The 16,616-nt window shown below is 36.0% G+C and overlaps 1 protein-coding gene across 4 annotated transcripts in view; it reads right to left on the bottom strand.

The window, feature by feature from the left end:
• Nucleotides 1-622: 622 nt before the first annotated feature.
• The window catches only part of SLC39A8 (solute carrier family 39 member 8), a 74,303-nt gene continuing 58,309 nt past the window's right edge, over nucleotides 623-16,616 (bottom strand). For 2 of the 4 annotated variants that reach the window (XM_009689346.2, XM_009689347.2), the window contains exons 6-8: nucleotides 11,220-11,427; nucleotides 10,511-10,695; nucleotides 624-7,861 (exon numbers count right to left, since the gene is read on the bottom strand). In XM_009689346.2, the coding sequence (XP_009687641.1) occupies nucleotides 7,715-7,861; nucleotides 10,511-10,695; nucleotides 11,220-11,427 (540 nt within the window). In that variant the 3' untranslated portion in view covers nucleotides 624-7,714. Of the gene's footprint in view, nucleotides 7,862-9,106; nucleotides 9,254-10,510; nucleotides 10,696-11,219; nucleotides 11,428-16,616 lie in introns of all 4 variants that reach the window. The other 2 variants (XR_011140906.1, XM_068942010.1) reach the window with 2 other exon arrangements.

The raw sequence follows: 16,616 nt of genomic DNA, 5'->3' as shown, positions 1-16,616 counted from the left end.
TGTCTAAGTTCACAAAACAATCTTACAGGAGACATCTCTAAAGACGTGTATTTTTTAGTGTGAAATATGGTGAGTACATTTATATTTAGAAATCAGTTCTATGTCCTATGCATACCCAAAGCTCCCACTGAATCAGAGAAGAATTTTTTTAGAAATACTTCAGTGAACCAGGCCCTTTTTTGTTATCAATGTAAATCATTCCTTTGAGCTGCTAAGTAACTTCCCGTTATGGTAAGACAAGCAACCACAGATTTAGCTATGACTGGAAGAGCAATAAAAATGCAAAAAGGGAGAAGTAATTTTTAGGAACTGACTTTTTAAAAACAAAAAAGGGTCAGGGAACATTATATACCGCACATAATTACTTACCAACCCAACAGGATCTGTAGCTTTGATTTCACTAATATACCAATGAGGTGAAAAATTACTAAAACTCTAGTGAACGGAGGGCAATTTTGCTGTTGGCACAGAGTACCATTTATTTCAATATGAGAACATTAATCATAATAGAATCATTTTTTGCACCTGGATCTGCTGTTTGTAATAGGAAGTTTCAAACAAATTGCACCATAAGTTACTTATAATGAACACTTACCTATTGCAAATTACTACCGACATTTTTTACAATCAAAAGGGGATCTGTATAATCTTACTAATAGCTTATTAAAATAGTCAAGAGCTTCCTATAGAGTGTAAGAAGTATACAAAAATTAGAGGGGAAAAGAGACACCAAAAGCTCTGCAACAATCTTTACTAAAAGTGATTAAGTTCGGTATATGAAGTCTTGATAATTTCATAATCTCAGCATCACACACAAGTATGCTTATCTCAAACATAAGAGGCACTCTAAAAAAAGTTTTCAGCACAGTATAGTAATGTCAGTTCAGTGTAATTCACTGCAAAAATAAAAATATACATCAGTGAGGTAGCATTAACTTCTTCATGTCTTATTTACCAAAACAACCTGGAAATGATTTAACTTTCTCTAGTCAGTATTTTTGTTGTATTTACTGTGAGACATATATTCCATTAGCTTTCATCAATGAATTAGAAAAGTGGATTTCATTGCAGTTGTTTTTTTTTTTTAATCTTTTAGGCCAGTGACATCAAAGCTATTTGATATTTTCTAACTAGTTTAATATGCTTGACTCATATCAGATGTTTTTGTGTTTCCTCAATAGTTAGATTGGTTTTCTCACTCTTTAGTAGGAGGGGAATGCCACTGTGCATGTTTTCTTCTAAAGAATCAATCTAACCAGAGATGATGGCAGCTTTCTCTCCAGCTGAATAGAATCAAATTTCCCTCTTGTTTTTGAGTGTCTATACCACTACTGTTCTGTATAGTGAAATATCTAGTATAATCAATAGGTGCTTTCACTGACAGGGATTAGTAATTATTGTTGTTTTCTTTTTAGGAATTCAGACATTGCCAAGACCAACTCCACAAAACATAATATGGCTAACTTCTGTAATTTCATGGGTCCAGCTGTATTCTCTTAGCAAACAAAAACGTGATGGTCTCCTCCTTGCTAAGAGGATAAAAGCAATAAATAAGAATGTGACATGTGTAGCTGCCATCAGAGAATATTGGCTGTGAACAATAAGCTAAAGAGTCATGATAAAACAGGGACAGCAGAATTGAGGCAATCAGATTTCAGACTTTCTGAGAGGCAATGTTTCTAATTTCAGGCAAGAGCCATTCACAAATATTATATTTTTCCACTCACGTAAGATCTGGATTTTATTGCTGGGGAAAAGTATTTTTTCCTCCTTTAAGCTAAACTGCCTTTATGCTTGTACTACTTCCACTGCCATCAATAACAGCTATATATGCACAAAGGTTACAGAAGACAATGGATAGACTATAACCAGTAGTTTTGAAAAGATAAAGAAACAAGGAAAGTTTCTGATAATATTAGCTTTTGGGATGCCATTAATCTTCTCAAATCGTTTAAAAGATAGCTATCACATGTAAAGACAGGAGAGATATATTCTACTGCTAACTCCACTTCTTGCCTACTTCAGGTTAAGTTATTTCATGTTATTGACTTACTTCCCTATCTGTAAACTATGCTATTTACAGAGATTCCATTTTATGGAATAGTTTGTGATCTAGATCTGAAATGAGTGTGTGAGAGCTAAATATTTCAATGTGAAGTCAAAGCATAACTTAACTTGCATTGGATCTCATAGTCACAACCACAATAAGAATATTTTACATTCAGAGCTTATAGAAGAATCCAATTTAGCACTATTTGTAGGAGATCAAACCACAGGAATTAGGGCAGTACATCATAGTGAGGGTGGATTGTTTATTCAGCATTAAGTAAAAATACTGATGAATTTTTCCTCTAATACAAACACTGGAGGTTAAAAGATTATGCAAGATTGCTAGTAATCAGTTGCATATTAACAACTATTTATGGAGATCTACAAGGTAAGGAAAAACAAGATTAGACTGGGACTAAACAGGGTGAAATAAATGGAATGTTTGGCTCACCTGTGTTGAGCTTTCAGATACAAAAGCCTTGTCTGTGGTTCAGAGAAACAAAATGAGAATGGAAAGCTCAGAAAATAGATTTTCCAAATTCTGGAGTTTGGTCTAAAGGAACAGTTCTTCAGGAGGAGTATTATTAAGCAGCTTTGGTATGAAAACAAGAATTTTTATTACATAATAATTCTACATTGTATTCTTTCTTTGCAGAAGTTCTATATAAAGTATTTCCAGGGGGCATCTTCACCAGCACCATACTCCTCTGTTGTGTTTTAAGGTACATTCTCCTTCTATTCTTGCACAGAGCAGAGAGAGCTGAAAATACATCAGAAGTGTATTGAGCTACGAGCCTCCACAATTTCTAGAGGAAGAGGGGAGAGCAGGTGGAATACTGAGCACCACAGAGCCTGGTATGTCACTATTACAGGTGTTTTTACTCATCTGCATCAATGATTCTCCCAAATTCTTTTGTTACACACAAAACAAGGACTGACGATGACAGGGTCACAAGGCAGAACAGCTTTCTGAGTGTGGTACAGACATCTAGGTACCTCTGTGGATGCTGTAGTTGCCTGTACTGTGTTTGCTCTTTTTTAATTCAGTCTTGTATCTTGAAGAATATAATAATCCTTATTAAAGTAGTTTGTTCTTGGAATTAGTAGCTGAAATCTCTCTAAAGGATATCAAATTTGAGTTCTATGAATCTTAAAATGCTTTCACCTAAAGCAGCAGTTACATCATGGAGCTACACTATGGAGAATTACATTATCTTCCAAATTCACATGCTATCTATAAATTCAAACTCCATTTCCCCTGCAGTTCACTTCCTATGCCACTCAGCATCTCTTTATTTTTTTCCATAAACCTCAAATGCTTTAGCACTTAATTTTAAAATGGAAAAAGGTGTACAAACTGAGGAAAGTTTTTAAAATTAAAAGAAAACATTATGATCTCCTTCTAAAGTACTGTAGTAAGTTTAAAAAAAAACCCAATATATAGTGTACAAGAGTACAAATGAAAAAGTATTAGGAATTAAAACTTAAACATACAATGTGACCTTATCTTTGGCAGACGTGTTGTATCTACTACTAGCAGACACGTGGCTTTCTCTCTAGTTTTCATTTTAGCAGTGCTTGTCAGCTTGTCACACCAGTACATTTTAAGTTGAACTTCAAGATATGGCAAGGGGAGTTTCTTCTAAAATCTTACCAAGATAACTTGTGCGTCAAGTGTTGTAAGAGTTGATAAGGCAGCTGCAGCATTCCTGGAAACTTTGGGATATTATAGTAGAATAAAAGTCAAGAGCTAAAACGCTCACTGGGTGCATATACATGCATTAAATGGTTTGCTGGGACCTACCATTCCATACAGGATAATCAGAGTTAGTGTCCCTTTTCACATGTATTTCTGATTTAGGAACTAAAACATACATAACTAGAGACAATTTTTCTCTCTCTTCTTTTCACTTAGTCAACTCCCATTGAGGAATTCTGAGCAAATTCGATCCTTTTGGGAATGGCCTCACAGCATCTGTGCCTGCTTGCACCTACCACTATGCTGAAAGCTTGAACACCTGAAACTGGTGTGACATACTTAAGAGATCAGCTATAGCTGACTAACTCTCCTAACTATTGGAGGGAGAGTGGGACTCAGTATCTCTTGTTATGAGTTGCTATTCTACAATTAGATTTCTATCTAAATAATTTGTACTTGCCAAAAAAACCCAAAACAACAACAACCACACACCCCACACCACCAGTTGCAATTTCGAGGGCTCTGTAAGGTTTCTTGAGTTCTACTATTTGGCATTATTGTCTAGAGTTACAGGAAAAACAAATGCTCAATCCATATTCCAAATTTAGCTAGAAGTGACACATTCAGAAAAGGTAAACTTGGCTCAACACCATGTGCCTCTATAGGCAGGTTCATTAGAATTGCATGGAGGAGAAAAACAATCATCCAAGACTGCTCTCTCCTTGGATCTTAGCCTTCTTCAAATTTACACAGATTAGATGCTGCAGCACGAGGCAAAAATATACAAATATGTAAATTTTTTCACATATCTACTGGTAAAACAAGTAGTTTCTTCAAAAAAAGGTCCCTAAACCTTCAGATTTAAAAGAAAATTTTTTTGGAATGCAATACAGAGATTAGCACACACATTTGATTCTCTGTGTGTAACAAATAGGGCATGTTTACACTGCTATCATTAGCATAACTGAACGTAATTTATGCATTTTCAAGTCACCTTTAAACTAAACAGATCTGGTTTTGGTTGCAGTTTAGCTGAGGTGACACAAAGTTTAAAGCGGGTTGCAAAACTTCATGGAGAAGCAGAGTAAATGCTCAGACATTTGGACCACAACGTATTTCAGACTGCTGCTAGAACGAGGCTGATACTTAATTTAGCTGGTTACAGTTGAGACCAAATTTTCAGCTTAAAAGATACCTCAAATCCTTTTTTAGTAAAAACTTCACTGAAATGTCAAAAGCAATAACCCTAAACGAAGTGCCAGTTTAATTTTTCAGTTCATTTTTCCTCAATCATAGATAGTATCGCATACCACATTTTTGACAGGTTTCCCCATAGGCTAGATCACTTTTCTCTATATCCCTTCTTCAAGCAATCAGAAGCATTCTAGAATTTATACTTTTTCCATATTGTTCCTCTATATATGCTGTTTGCTCCGAAATCAATTTTTCTTCCATTTTTAGAGCCTTTTATAGGTGATTTTTTTTTTCAGCCACTGACTCCACTGAAATTTACTGAAGTGTGTCTTAGGTCATGAAATACATCATGAAAGAGAGAAAAGTTTATGACAGTGATCTAAGTTGTGCTAAAACAGATTACTTTCCCAAGTCAGATAAATTGACCTATGAAAATAATAAATATAAAAGCATACAAGACCCCACTGAAATTGGGTTACATATTGATTTTTCCACATCTGTTGGAAAGAAGGCTTGAGAGATGCCTGAGCATAAGACAAATAGTTACAGATGAAATTAATACGGAAAAAAATATAAAAATCTTTCCCTTAACTGATTTCTGAACTTTTAGGGAGTAACTTCCTGCATTCTTATTTGCCACAAACCAGCCGCTTTTTGAGTATTTGCTCATGCTTCTTCCTCCCTCGATGCAATGCCAAAATCTAGGAAATGGCTGGCCATTCTGAAATTGAAATAGATTCATTTTATACATACTGGACAATAAAACTAACAAAGGTTATACAAACAGCTTAGCTCGTACAGAAAGCAAACAGCTTTCTCACCTACTAATTATTCCACCAGCAGAGGAGGCAGTTTGGTTCTGACTAAAGCACTAGTCTGAAAATCAGGCTTTGTTCCATTTCTGGTCTGCTCTGTGATCTAAAGTAGGTTATTTCAATGATTTGTTTGTCTCAGTTTTTCTTCCTTACGGAGATAGCAATAATCAAGCCTCCCTTACAACATGTTTGCATTTAAGGGTGAAAAGTACCATGCAGGCACATTATTACCATAATCTGATGAACTAGGTATGGTCACATGATTTTTAAAAAGTCAGTAAACATTCATGGCATACATAGTACGTACATTCTTGTCACACATAGTAGTCGGAGGGACAAACAGCTTATATCCAAGGAACTAACAAAAGAAAGGATTAAAGGAAAGAATATTGTGTGGGCAGTCTCTTCTCCACATAAACTCAGAGAGCATTAGGTGATTAATAAATGTTTTTTTCCATGCAGCAAATATCATAGACTATCATAAATACATTTTAACACAAATAACACATTTTAAAATAAGTATCATTTGCAATTCCTGTGCCGTTTGCCTTAAAAACTTGTTTTTATAACCAAGCACCTAGAAAAGTTATTTTTTTAACGTCGCTATAGATTAGATTCAAATAAAATATTAAGTCATTTTAAGACATTTATTTCATAGAAAATGTATTTTAATAGTGAATGAAAAATAAAAGATTTGTCCACTCCTACTGGTCAGAAATAAGTCAAGAAACAGTATTTCCTTTGAAACAGTAAAATCAGTCTGGAATTAATGAAAACACCATAACTTACTAAGAAAAAAGTAACACTTCTTTCAAAGCTTAGTGGCGACTGAAATGGAATATATTTGTATGATTTCCTTTCACACATTTCAAAATACCAGAGTAGCTGAATTATTTATTTCATAAGAACTCATACATATAAGCAAGATTTTAGAAAGTTCAGATGCAATAGATTCTGATAAAAGTTTGTATATTTTTGTAACACTTACTTTCACCCAACTGCATACAAGAAAATTATTCAAATTACAAAATAACTTACTAGAATGTTGATTTTAACAAGTTTTTCCTAAGATCAACTTTATAAAATTAACAATAAACCCTCTGAAAATTTTAACCTGAAATATTGATTTTTAAAAGGGATATCTGTGGAAGTTAAAAACAAAACAAGACTATTTTCATAAAATACAATATGTCCGAAAAAATGTAAAATACTCAATGTTTCTAAAATATTATGGAGTTGATAAATTGTCATAAATTTAACATAAGTTCCTGCTAATTAAAAAGAAAAAGTGGTTCTCAAAATAAATCAACAATCCCCTAGTGCACTTATAAAGAGAAAAGATCAAAAGCAGTAACTGGTAACTTTCCTTCCAGTGTTAATTAGTAATTAAAAATCTTAGCTTCATTAGTGCCTATTCTGAACTAGTTTGATATTTTTCATGGGGGAAGCGCTGTCACACAGACAAACCCTGCAACAGAAATCATGAAAATTAAACAGCTTTGAAACTGCTTGCTTTCATCACAGTTTAAAAAAGTGAGGGAGAGACGGAACTTCATTACTTCCTTTTGAATAAGTATCTTCCCGGAAGACCTCAGCTTTCATTTGGTCTGAGTCACATGACATGCATATACAGTAGCTGCATGTATTACATTATTTTACTGGCCAAGTAGCATCTTTTCTCTACCACGGTTCAGATATGTCTGATGATTTTAAGCAGAAATATAAATATGTGAATTAGTTCTTTGGTAAAGTACAAAAGTTGACAGCTCATACTGTTTGGATTGACTGCAAGTTCCAAAGAAAAATTAAATTCCCGGGATTTGTAGGGTTGGGGGAAAAACTTGCCATTCTTTCAAAACCAAGTAGATAAAATGAATGTCCCTTTATGGATTTCAAGTGTCTTCCATTTGTAATTTACTTGATGTCTTCGGTACTGATTCCATTTTCACTTGCATTATTACAGCTGAATATTTCCTGCATACAAGGTAATCATCAGTATAGCAGCAAACCCTGTTAGTAAACCAGCATTCTGAATAAGGAAGAATGTGAGGTCCATCTTTCTTCCTGTCACTTTCTCTCTCAGCATATCATTCATCTCTGGGAACTAGAAAAAAGTAGTATTTTTAGGTAAGTATTGCCATCTCGTGGTAGCACGTATAACTTAAGGTATTAAGAACCGAAGCATATTGCCACTTTGGACTAAATTGTAGAACTAATGGAGGGTAAAGGCAATCATAGGCCTAAGTCACTCTAGTTTCACTGAAAAACCACTTCACCAGTGATAGAAAACTGAAACGATGTCCTGTTCTACTCTGTTGCCAGCTTGCCTGGTTGGCTCCAGTGTAAATTTCCCTTTTTCGACTTCAGGAATCTCCTAGGGTCCAACTCTTGGACCATATGTTGCTAATAGCAGCTGCCCTTGTATTGTTAAATGTTATGTTGTTTCCTTCACTGATGTGGACAGAGAAATCCTCTTTCAGGAAATGGAAGGAACTTGGATTCTTCTGCTTTACCAGTAAACAAATGAAGTGAAGTTGAAAACAAGGACAGCTCCTCAGAAATAGGAAACCTTTTACAAATGGAAGATCAGGCTGGCTGATTAGTTAGCAGTAAAGTAAGGAAGAAAGAACAAGGCTGCTGTGAAACCGAGGGTAGCATATATCCCACCTTCACCAGTAATAGGCACTTAAAGGGCAACGTAGTAGCAATGAATGACTGATCTACTTTTAAGCTGAAGCAAAGATATTTCTTCAGAGAGACAATGGAGGCGGTGACAGATGAACACTGGTGATAAAATCCCCATTAACATGGAGTGATCTAGGGTACGTTTGCTGCAGATAAAGGTATAAAACTGCAGCTGACAACCACAAACATACTCAAATAGGCTTTAAACTGTCTTGCTGGTGTGCTGAGAGTAATTTAGCCAGAGCACAACAGAGACTGTAAATTTTAGTGTTAGCTTAGAGACCTTTAGGCTGGATGACTCAGCAGCAGTATCTTATTTTGATCTCACAAGGCAGAAACAACTATTGAAGGCAACGCAATTCTCAAAAAACAGACTAAGTTTAGTAGGGAAGTGACCAAACCTTCTCAGAAGTCATTCCAGAACTCTGTAATCCTCTTGCACAAGAGGCAAGGACAACAGCGAACCAGATCAACTTCATGCCATACGACAAGGTTCGTTTATGCTCACACACCCCAGTCATACCATACTCGTTCTCACACCATACTCGTTCTCACACGCCCACAGCCTTACCATGCAGCATTCTTACTGACAGAGGATGGACTGTGCCTGTGCTTAAATTGCAGGAGAGAAGAAAAGGAGAAATGACATTCTTGTTAATCCTACCTGCTTCTGGACAGGCAGTCCAGAAGTGTGTGAAAAATCATAAGAGAAAGCGGAAAATCAGATCTCTGTACAGAGCACTTGCATACCCTATTTCAGATTTTCAGAGGGGAGAAATTTTCAGATAGGTAAATGATACAATCCATAAACCTAAAAAAAGAGAGGCAGAGACAGAGATACAGAAAGAGAGTACAGAAAAAGAGATACAAAGAAAAGAATGTTATCTATTGTAATGGATTTAATAACAACAATTTTAAGTTGAGCTATTCTAAATTTATGCCGTGGGTTTTACACATTGTTGCTGAGTGCACTACTGTTCGTAGTCCAAGAGTGCAACTGAAGGAAAAGCATTAGCAATAAGGTACTGCAAATTTGTAAAGGAACTATTTACATGTGTTCATTTAATTCAAACATGGCAACTTCTGAATTACTTATGATTACTTCTACATTACCACCTAAACTATAGTAGGAATTAATATAATAGTTATTATAAAAATGTAACAGTTCCTAACTGCATGTAGAATCAAACTGGGGCTGCAAACCTTTTCAAATTCAGGTCTCACTCTTGTGGTGCTACACTTGATTAGATTCTCATGTGGCAGGTATGAATACTTTTAAAGAAAGATCTGTTCTTGCAATACTTGAATTAAAGATAATAAAGATCTCTTGCATTTAGAAATAAAACATCATAACATCATCACAAGAGGGAAATGTGTAATATTGGAGCCTTCCTGTGAATCCAGATTTTTATATCCTAACTTCAAAATCTGATCTGGATCTTAGACGCTTTTTGACTTCTCTCTTCTAGTAACACTTTAAAAATGAACAACAGATGGACTGTTTTGAACAGAGATCAACAAAAATTTTCAGTCCGCACCAGCAAGCTGGGGCTGGCACTATTTAGTCTAAACCAGAACAAAATCTAAACAAGATTTTTCACCTAAACGACCACCAAGTTACTAGCAATGGTTACACAGTACATCTCATTCAACACAGAAATAAATATTTAGTTTTATTTTGTTTAATATATTCTTTTTGCTTTTCTTTTAGAAGATGGTTTAAATAACTAACTACTTTTTCATTTAAAAATAATAACTTGAAATGCTTTCAAAATGCTGAAACAAAGTATTTAAACTCATTCACAAAAGAGCTCCTTGATGTAGCGAGCCCAAATTCATGAAGAGCTTGTCTCTTCAAAACTCCTTCAAAACACACTAATCTACCCAGCCCGAGTCATGAAATCAAAGGTTTTCATTAAAGTTATAATTGAGGATTTAGCATCTAATAATAGTAAGCAGAGGACTCTGGCAGGAGAGGAACAAAATACTAAATTCCATTGGAGAAACTTAGTATAGCCTTTGTTTTCTTGCAGAAAAATAGATAACTGAAAACGAAACTGTTTCTTACCATATCTGCCAAAGAGATGTACAGGAACATTCCACCAGCTACAGCAAAGATGATGTTAGGAGCAAAGTTGTTGCCTACTAATATACCAAAAGCCATCCCAATGTAACAGGAGCATGCAGACAGAAAGTTGAAAAACAGAGCCTGCCGAGTACTCATTCCTGCATTAAGTAAGATGACAAAATCCCCTAAAAAAGAAAAAAAAAGCAGCAAATGACACTGTGATTATCTTTTCATTTCAATGAATGTCTGAAGGAAAACGCGATTTGTATACCCATCACTATTATATATGTTATAACCCATCACTACTTTTCTTCATTCAAATAAGTGAAAAGCATTTCCCTTCAGTGCTAAGGTAACTGAAATATTCTAAAACAAGCGGATGATACACAATGATGCTAAGAGCACAGGAACACAAAACCATCCATAATGGGTAAAGTCAAAAAATCAAATGAAGATAACAGTGCATGCCTAGGAAGGCACGTATGAATAGGGTAATTAATACCTCTCTAATACAAACTTCCAGCTTCCATTCACCTATACTTAGAAACTTCCTGTGCTAGATGTGTATTTTGGTGTTTAGTAAGTTTTTGATGATTATTTTTTCAATTAATTTGTATAAACATTCTTTCAAATCTGTGCCAACTTTTGGCAACCACAAGCTTCTGCAACAGCAATTGCCACAGTTAACATATCGAGTGAAGTTCCTTACCCAGTTCATGAGGAAACTCTTCACATAAGATGGCTATGGAGGTACTAAGCCCTTGAAACAGAGACAAAGTGAAAGAAGCACCAATAGCCAAACCATCTATGAAATTATGTACAGCGTCACTCAGTGTTATCATCCAAGCAATGGTTCCAATCTTTGACAGGGGGCGCCCACCAAGACATTTACACAAGCTGCCTTGAGCTTCTTCTTCCTGAAGAAATAAAATGACAGGCAATTACCTAAAACACTAAAGTAGTAGAAGGAAGCCAATGAATCACACCCCTGGCTTTAAATGAATGTAACATGCAAAATAAAGCACTATTACCTACAGAGACCAAAATCCCTTGGTCCAAGAAACAAAAGGTACAGGTAACAGCAGCAAATGCTTTTTGTTTCATCAAGGTAACATGCAGAGCCCAATCACCTTTCTGACTACAAAACTGTACCTGAGCACCCTTCAGCTGACACAGAAAGCAATTCCTTTCACAGGTGGTCTGAATATCTCTCTGGAGCGTCTCTCAGATTACAGAGCATGCCAAGGATTGATAAGGCTCCCTACAGCCTCCTCAGTCACCTCTGTTAAGCCTGTACAGTGGGAAGGGTCTGGATCACAGTGACTGACAGCACCTATATTTCCTTCCTAAGGCAAATCTCAACCAATTAACTACTGCCAGTACCTCATGCTCTCAGACACCACAGTGACAGCCACCCACCTATGAATCTAGACACACACCTAGGCACACCATAAATTTTACTTCTAATTTTGGGCAATGCTACTCAAGCCCAGCTATGCAAATCATTTTGTACAAAGTGCATGTTTAATAGAAACCACAGTAGGTAATCCTAACTGTGTTAGTTGAAGGCTCAAGAGCATAAAAACAACAGGCAATTATAAAATTGTGATGTACACGCACACCAGGCCTCTCAATAATTCCTCCCCAAAGTGGAAATAATTTATACATGTGGTGCCATAAAGTAATGAAAAACTTCAAGCAGATAAAAGGAACTACCATTTTAGTTGGGAGCACAAACTAGTCTCCCTCAAAAAATTCCTGATGATCCATTCCGATCATTTCTTTAATTTCTGTATATGCACATATATTACCGTTACATTACGTTTGTAAGCATTATTAGCATGTGCAAAAAATGGCTTTGCATATAAGGCATTAACTAGTGCTTACAATTGGAAAACATAAGCGGTAAAATATATCTGTGTGACTGCCCATATACATATTTAAACACCTCTCCCTCTCTTGTGGTGAAGCCCTATATGCCAATGGATACACAGATTCCTTTGAATATGAAAGGATCATAGAAAGATATTATTCCAAGAAATTTTCCTTAATTATTAAAAAAAGAACACTTGACATTGTTTTAGTTTTCCCGTGTCAAATGTAAACGCTATCAGACAATTAACGTTCATGAGCTTAGCCAAGTGGTAATATATTAAACGATTACAAAATCTTTAATAACACAACAATAAGGCCTGTCTCATACTTTGCTCACCAGGCTCTTATCTAACATACTACATTCATATATGTTGGAGCTGCCTTGGGACAGGACAAAAGTTCAGGTCAGGGATTTGTAAGTCAAACCTCTACCATAATACCTGGAATTAGTAGCTAATAAAGCCTCAGTGGAGTGGTTTCTCCACCATCATAAAGCACAGTTATAGCTCCTATTGAAAATAAAAAAAGAAAAGGTGAAACCATACTTTTATAAAGCAAAATGGCATCCAAAAATTGGGAGTTTCCCTGCCAATTCGAATACATAGGTTTTACACTTGTACTACATGTTTGCCTTCAGTTTTTGGAGGGTTTGTTCTCACAACTCATCTAACATATGGGCAACACCAATCTTTTTGGGGGAGATGAGTAATTTGTACCTATATTAACTCTGTTTGAGATGAGATAACTTCTGAATAATCAATCTCTCTCTTACTCCACGGAGGCAACTAAAGTTTTACTTCAGGAAATAAATATTACAAAGCAAGGCATCGAAAATGCATTTATTAGGTAACTGGATGAAAAAAAGAAACATGATCATGATTTAAAAAAAAAAAAAAAAACACAATTAGCCAAGCTCTTCCATTTCTCCAGCTCCTTGAGCTGAAGTTCTGTTCCCTGGTGACCTTCCTTCAAGCTGCCTAAGAACTAATGAAGGCATTTCCTAGATAGTCCTGACTTCTACCAAAAGCGCGTCTTCTTTCATGGGCATGTTTCAAGCTTTACTAAGGAAGGTGAGTTTGAGGTAATGCACAGAGTTCCATTTTGAATAATTCATATGATTTTCTACTAAGGAAGAACCTTGTTCTTTTTAGGAACAAAAGGAAAAAAAAACCCACTCACGGCAACTATAATGCTGTTGCTTTATCAGAAAACACTCAGAGGACTGTATTTTGAAAAGCCATATTAGCAAGTTCTATTACACATGACAAAGATAGGTGGTGGTGTTTTTGTTCTGCAAAAACTTTCTGTTACCAAAAAAAAAAAAATCTCCCACCAAATGCCAAGCATCTCTGTGAAAGAAATGGTTTTATGAGAAGACTTTATTAGGCTGAAAATTCCTAAAGTAGCAATGAAAACAGAGAACAAGTAATACAAATATGTAGAAATATCACTTGTACATATGTGTTTATGTTTGCACCCATCAACACACATTTTTTGTTTGGGAACCCTGTGCATGTCTACAGTTCTGTGAGGTCTGTAGGGGCATAAACCAACTTATCCACAGCAGTAAATAAAGGACACATTTTCTTGCACCAGTTACACAAAGGGGAAGTCCAATGACAGTCCAAAGCATTCAGTAAGTATGACAAAGAAGAATTTTGACCTCTAGTGTTTTTTTTGGTGAAATAAATCATTTATAAATAATAAACATGCTGAACCTTCTATGCCTGTAAAAAAGAAAATGAATATTGAGTAAGAAGATGCTAATAAGAATTAGCTTTTGAATGGATCATGAATGGGACTGACTCCAGAAGTGATCTGAAGTCCAGTATTTTGTCTGGGGACTTTTTTTTAAGGTAATGACCGTTGCAATTAATTTAGGAAAACAGTATAGATTTACTTCTAAAAATTACCTTCTTAATCCAATCTTTCAAAAATGAAGAGACAACTGTAGCCTTAAAATTAGCAATAGGATTCTGAGAGGCTTTTTGTATGCTACTTACTATCTCCAATTTACTGCGCAGCTTTGAAATATAATAATTCTTGCCTGTAATCTATTTTAGATAATGTTTTGACTTTTTTTAAAATTATATAAAGTCCAAGGACATTGCTCATCCAGGTTTACATTATGAACTTTACTAGATTATGGATTCCACAGAAGTAGATGAATGACTAATACATATTCTTAATGTTCAAGATAATGCAGAATACTGACAAATTTACCTTACAATTATATAAGAATCCAAAGCAAAAATGAACAATGTCTATCTCTGCTCGTGGTGGTACTTTAGCAGAGGTCATAGCAGAGATGCCCGCTACAGAGGTCTGGAACACACAGCTTGTCTATTAGGTCTGACTTTTGTTAATTATTAACTGCAGCTCAGTATAATTTGTATCCCTACATTTTATTGTAAACCACAGATAACCTCGGTATTTTTGCTCTTCTGAACACTAATTTTTTCTTTAAAAGAAGTGGCCTCTCCTTTTTTCCCAAACCCACAAAGGAAAGCTACAGAGACTATCTATTTTATCCCACAATATCTCATCAGGTTACTATTGTTATATCTAATACATATGTGAGTCCCTCAGCCATGGACCGGGACCCCAATCTGTTAAAAGCTCTGCAGAGAAAAAAAAGTTAATGTTCGGTAGATCAGTGGCAGAAGCAGTAGTGGTTAGAACAGAGCACCACCTTCCGGTCCATAACATCTTCCTTCATACAAGCAAAAGATCAAGCACTGAAATATAAGTTTCGTTTAAAAAATGGTGCCCTTTGGATATGCCCACAGGGCCTGGTAGGAACTGTATTTACGCCTTGTACGCAGTGCCAAAGGCCACTAAATTTTACCTGGTGTGCTTGGGGATACAGAGGTTTTCAATCACTTGTCTCTGAAACAACTTTTCTCCAAAGTTACTGTTTTCAAACCTTATAATCTTAATGTATGGTAGATATAAATTTTGGGTCAACACAAAAGAGATTGTAAGAGCTTGCAATTCCTGCTGCAAGTGAAATTTAAAAGTATGCGACTAATTGAACATCTACATGTGCTCAGACGATCAGTCTGTGCAAGCATTAAAAGAGAAAAGATGACTGGATCCCCACAGACGAAAATAAATGCTGTGCTTTAGCACAATCAGATTCCTAACTCTCTCTTTAAACCATACCTGATGAGTTCTTCTGGCTGCACTCTGTTAACCCTCTCTAATAAGTTTTAGATGGCAAGGATGCATTAAAAATCTATTACTTGTATGTCAGCCCATGCCAAATGGATGCCTCATAAATATCAAATGCCTGTAAAGCTTAATGCATAAGCTGCCTCTGAAACACTGAACTTAGCAGCTGATGTCTGCATGCATACATGAAGGCGAAACATGAACTCTAGCAAGCAGATTCACCACAGTCAACACAGAGATAAGTAAACTCAATCTCCCTATAGCAATCCACTAACTGCACCTGGGAGTAAAATAAATAAGTAGATAAATACTATTAGTATGAGGCTATTAAATAAATTCATGTCTTCCCTTGTGTGAGATGCTGTGTTAAATTCTGGTAAAGCTTTTTTTCCTAAGAAGACAGAGCAAAAGAGGTCCAGGGGACAATGGTGAAAATGACTGCAGGCATGACATTTTAATTAAAAAAAAAAAAAACAAAAAAAAATACATCGGAATGAAGTTCATTTACAGAAGCAGCTAGAATACAAGGTAATGAATGGTATCAGGAAGACAAACTTTCAAAACTGACAGAAGAAAATGCAGTTCTGCATAACCCAATGGATACAGCAGTCATTATTTCAAGAGCCTGTTGAGGCCAGGAACATAAGAGTTTATATAAGTCCAGAGACTGAGATGAGAAGCGCAACAGTCTGCCGTCTGGATACAATTCCGCAGTTGCCTCTAACAGAAACCCCAACTTTGTCATCCAAGACATCCAGCATCGGGCTTCCTCCAAAGGGATATAGACAGGGCGTTAACTGGCCTCTTCTAGACAAGCTGCCCACATTCTCTAGGGCTTCTGCACTGCGAGAGGTGGAGTAGCTGTAATTGGTAACTGGGGTCTTGTGAAAACTCTTTCAACAGGGTAGCCTAAACCTATCAGCTGGACCTAGAGATTTTCTGTGAGGCAGCGAGCTAAGGGGCCTTGGCTTTCCCCTTTTCCCTCTACTCTACGTTCTCCCTCGCCAAGCTAATGCCAGCTAGCACACCACAGGTGTCCACTTCTCACAAGTCTGCA

This window comes from Struthio camelus, chromosome 4 (genome assembly GCF_040807025.1).
Source record: "Struthio camelus isolate bStrCam1 chromosome 4, bStrCam1.hap1, whole genome shotgun sequence".
NCBI classification, from domain to species: Eukaryota; Metazoa; Chordata; class Aves; order Struthioniformes; family Struthionidae; genus Struthio; species Struthio camelus.
The sequence above is the reverse complement of the archived record's forward strand: the minus strand, read 5'-3'. Positions and strand labels throughout refer to the sequence as shown.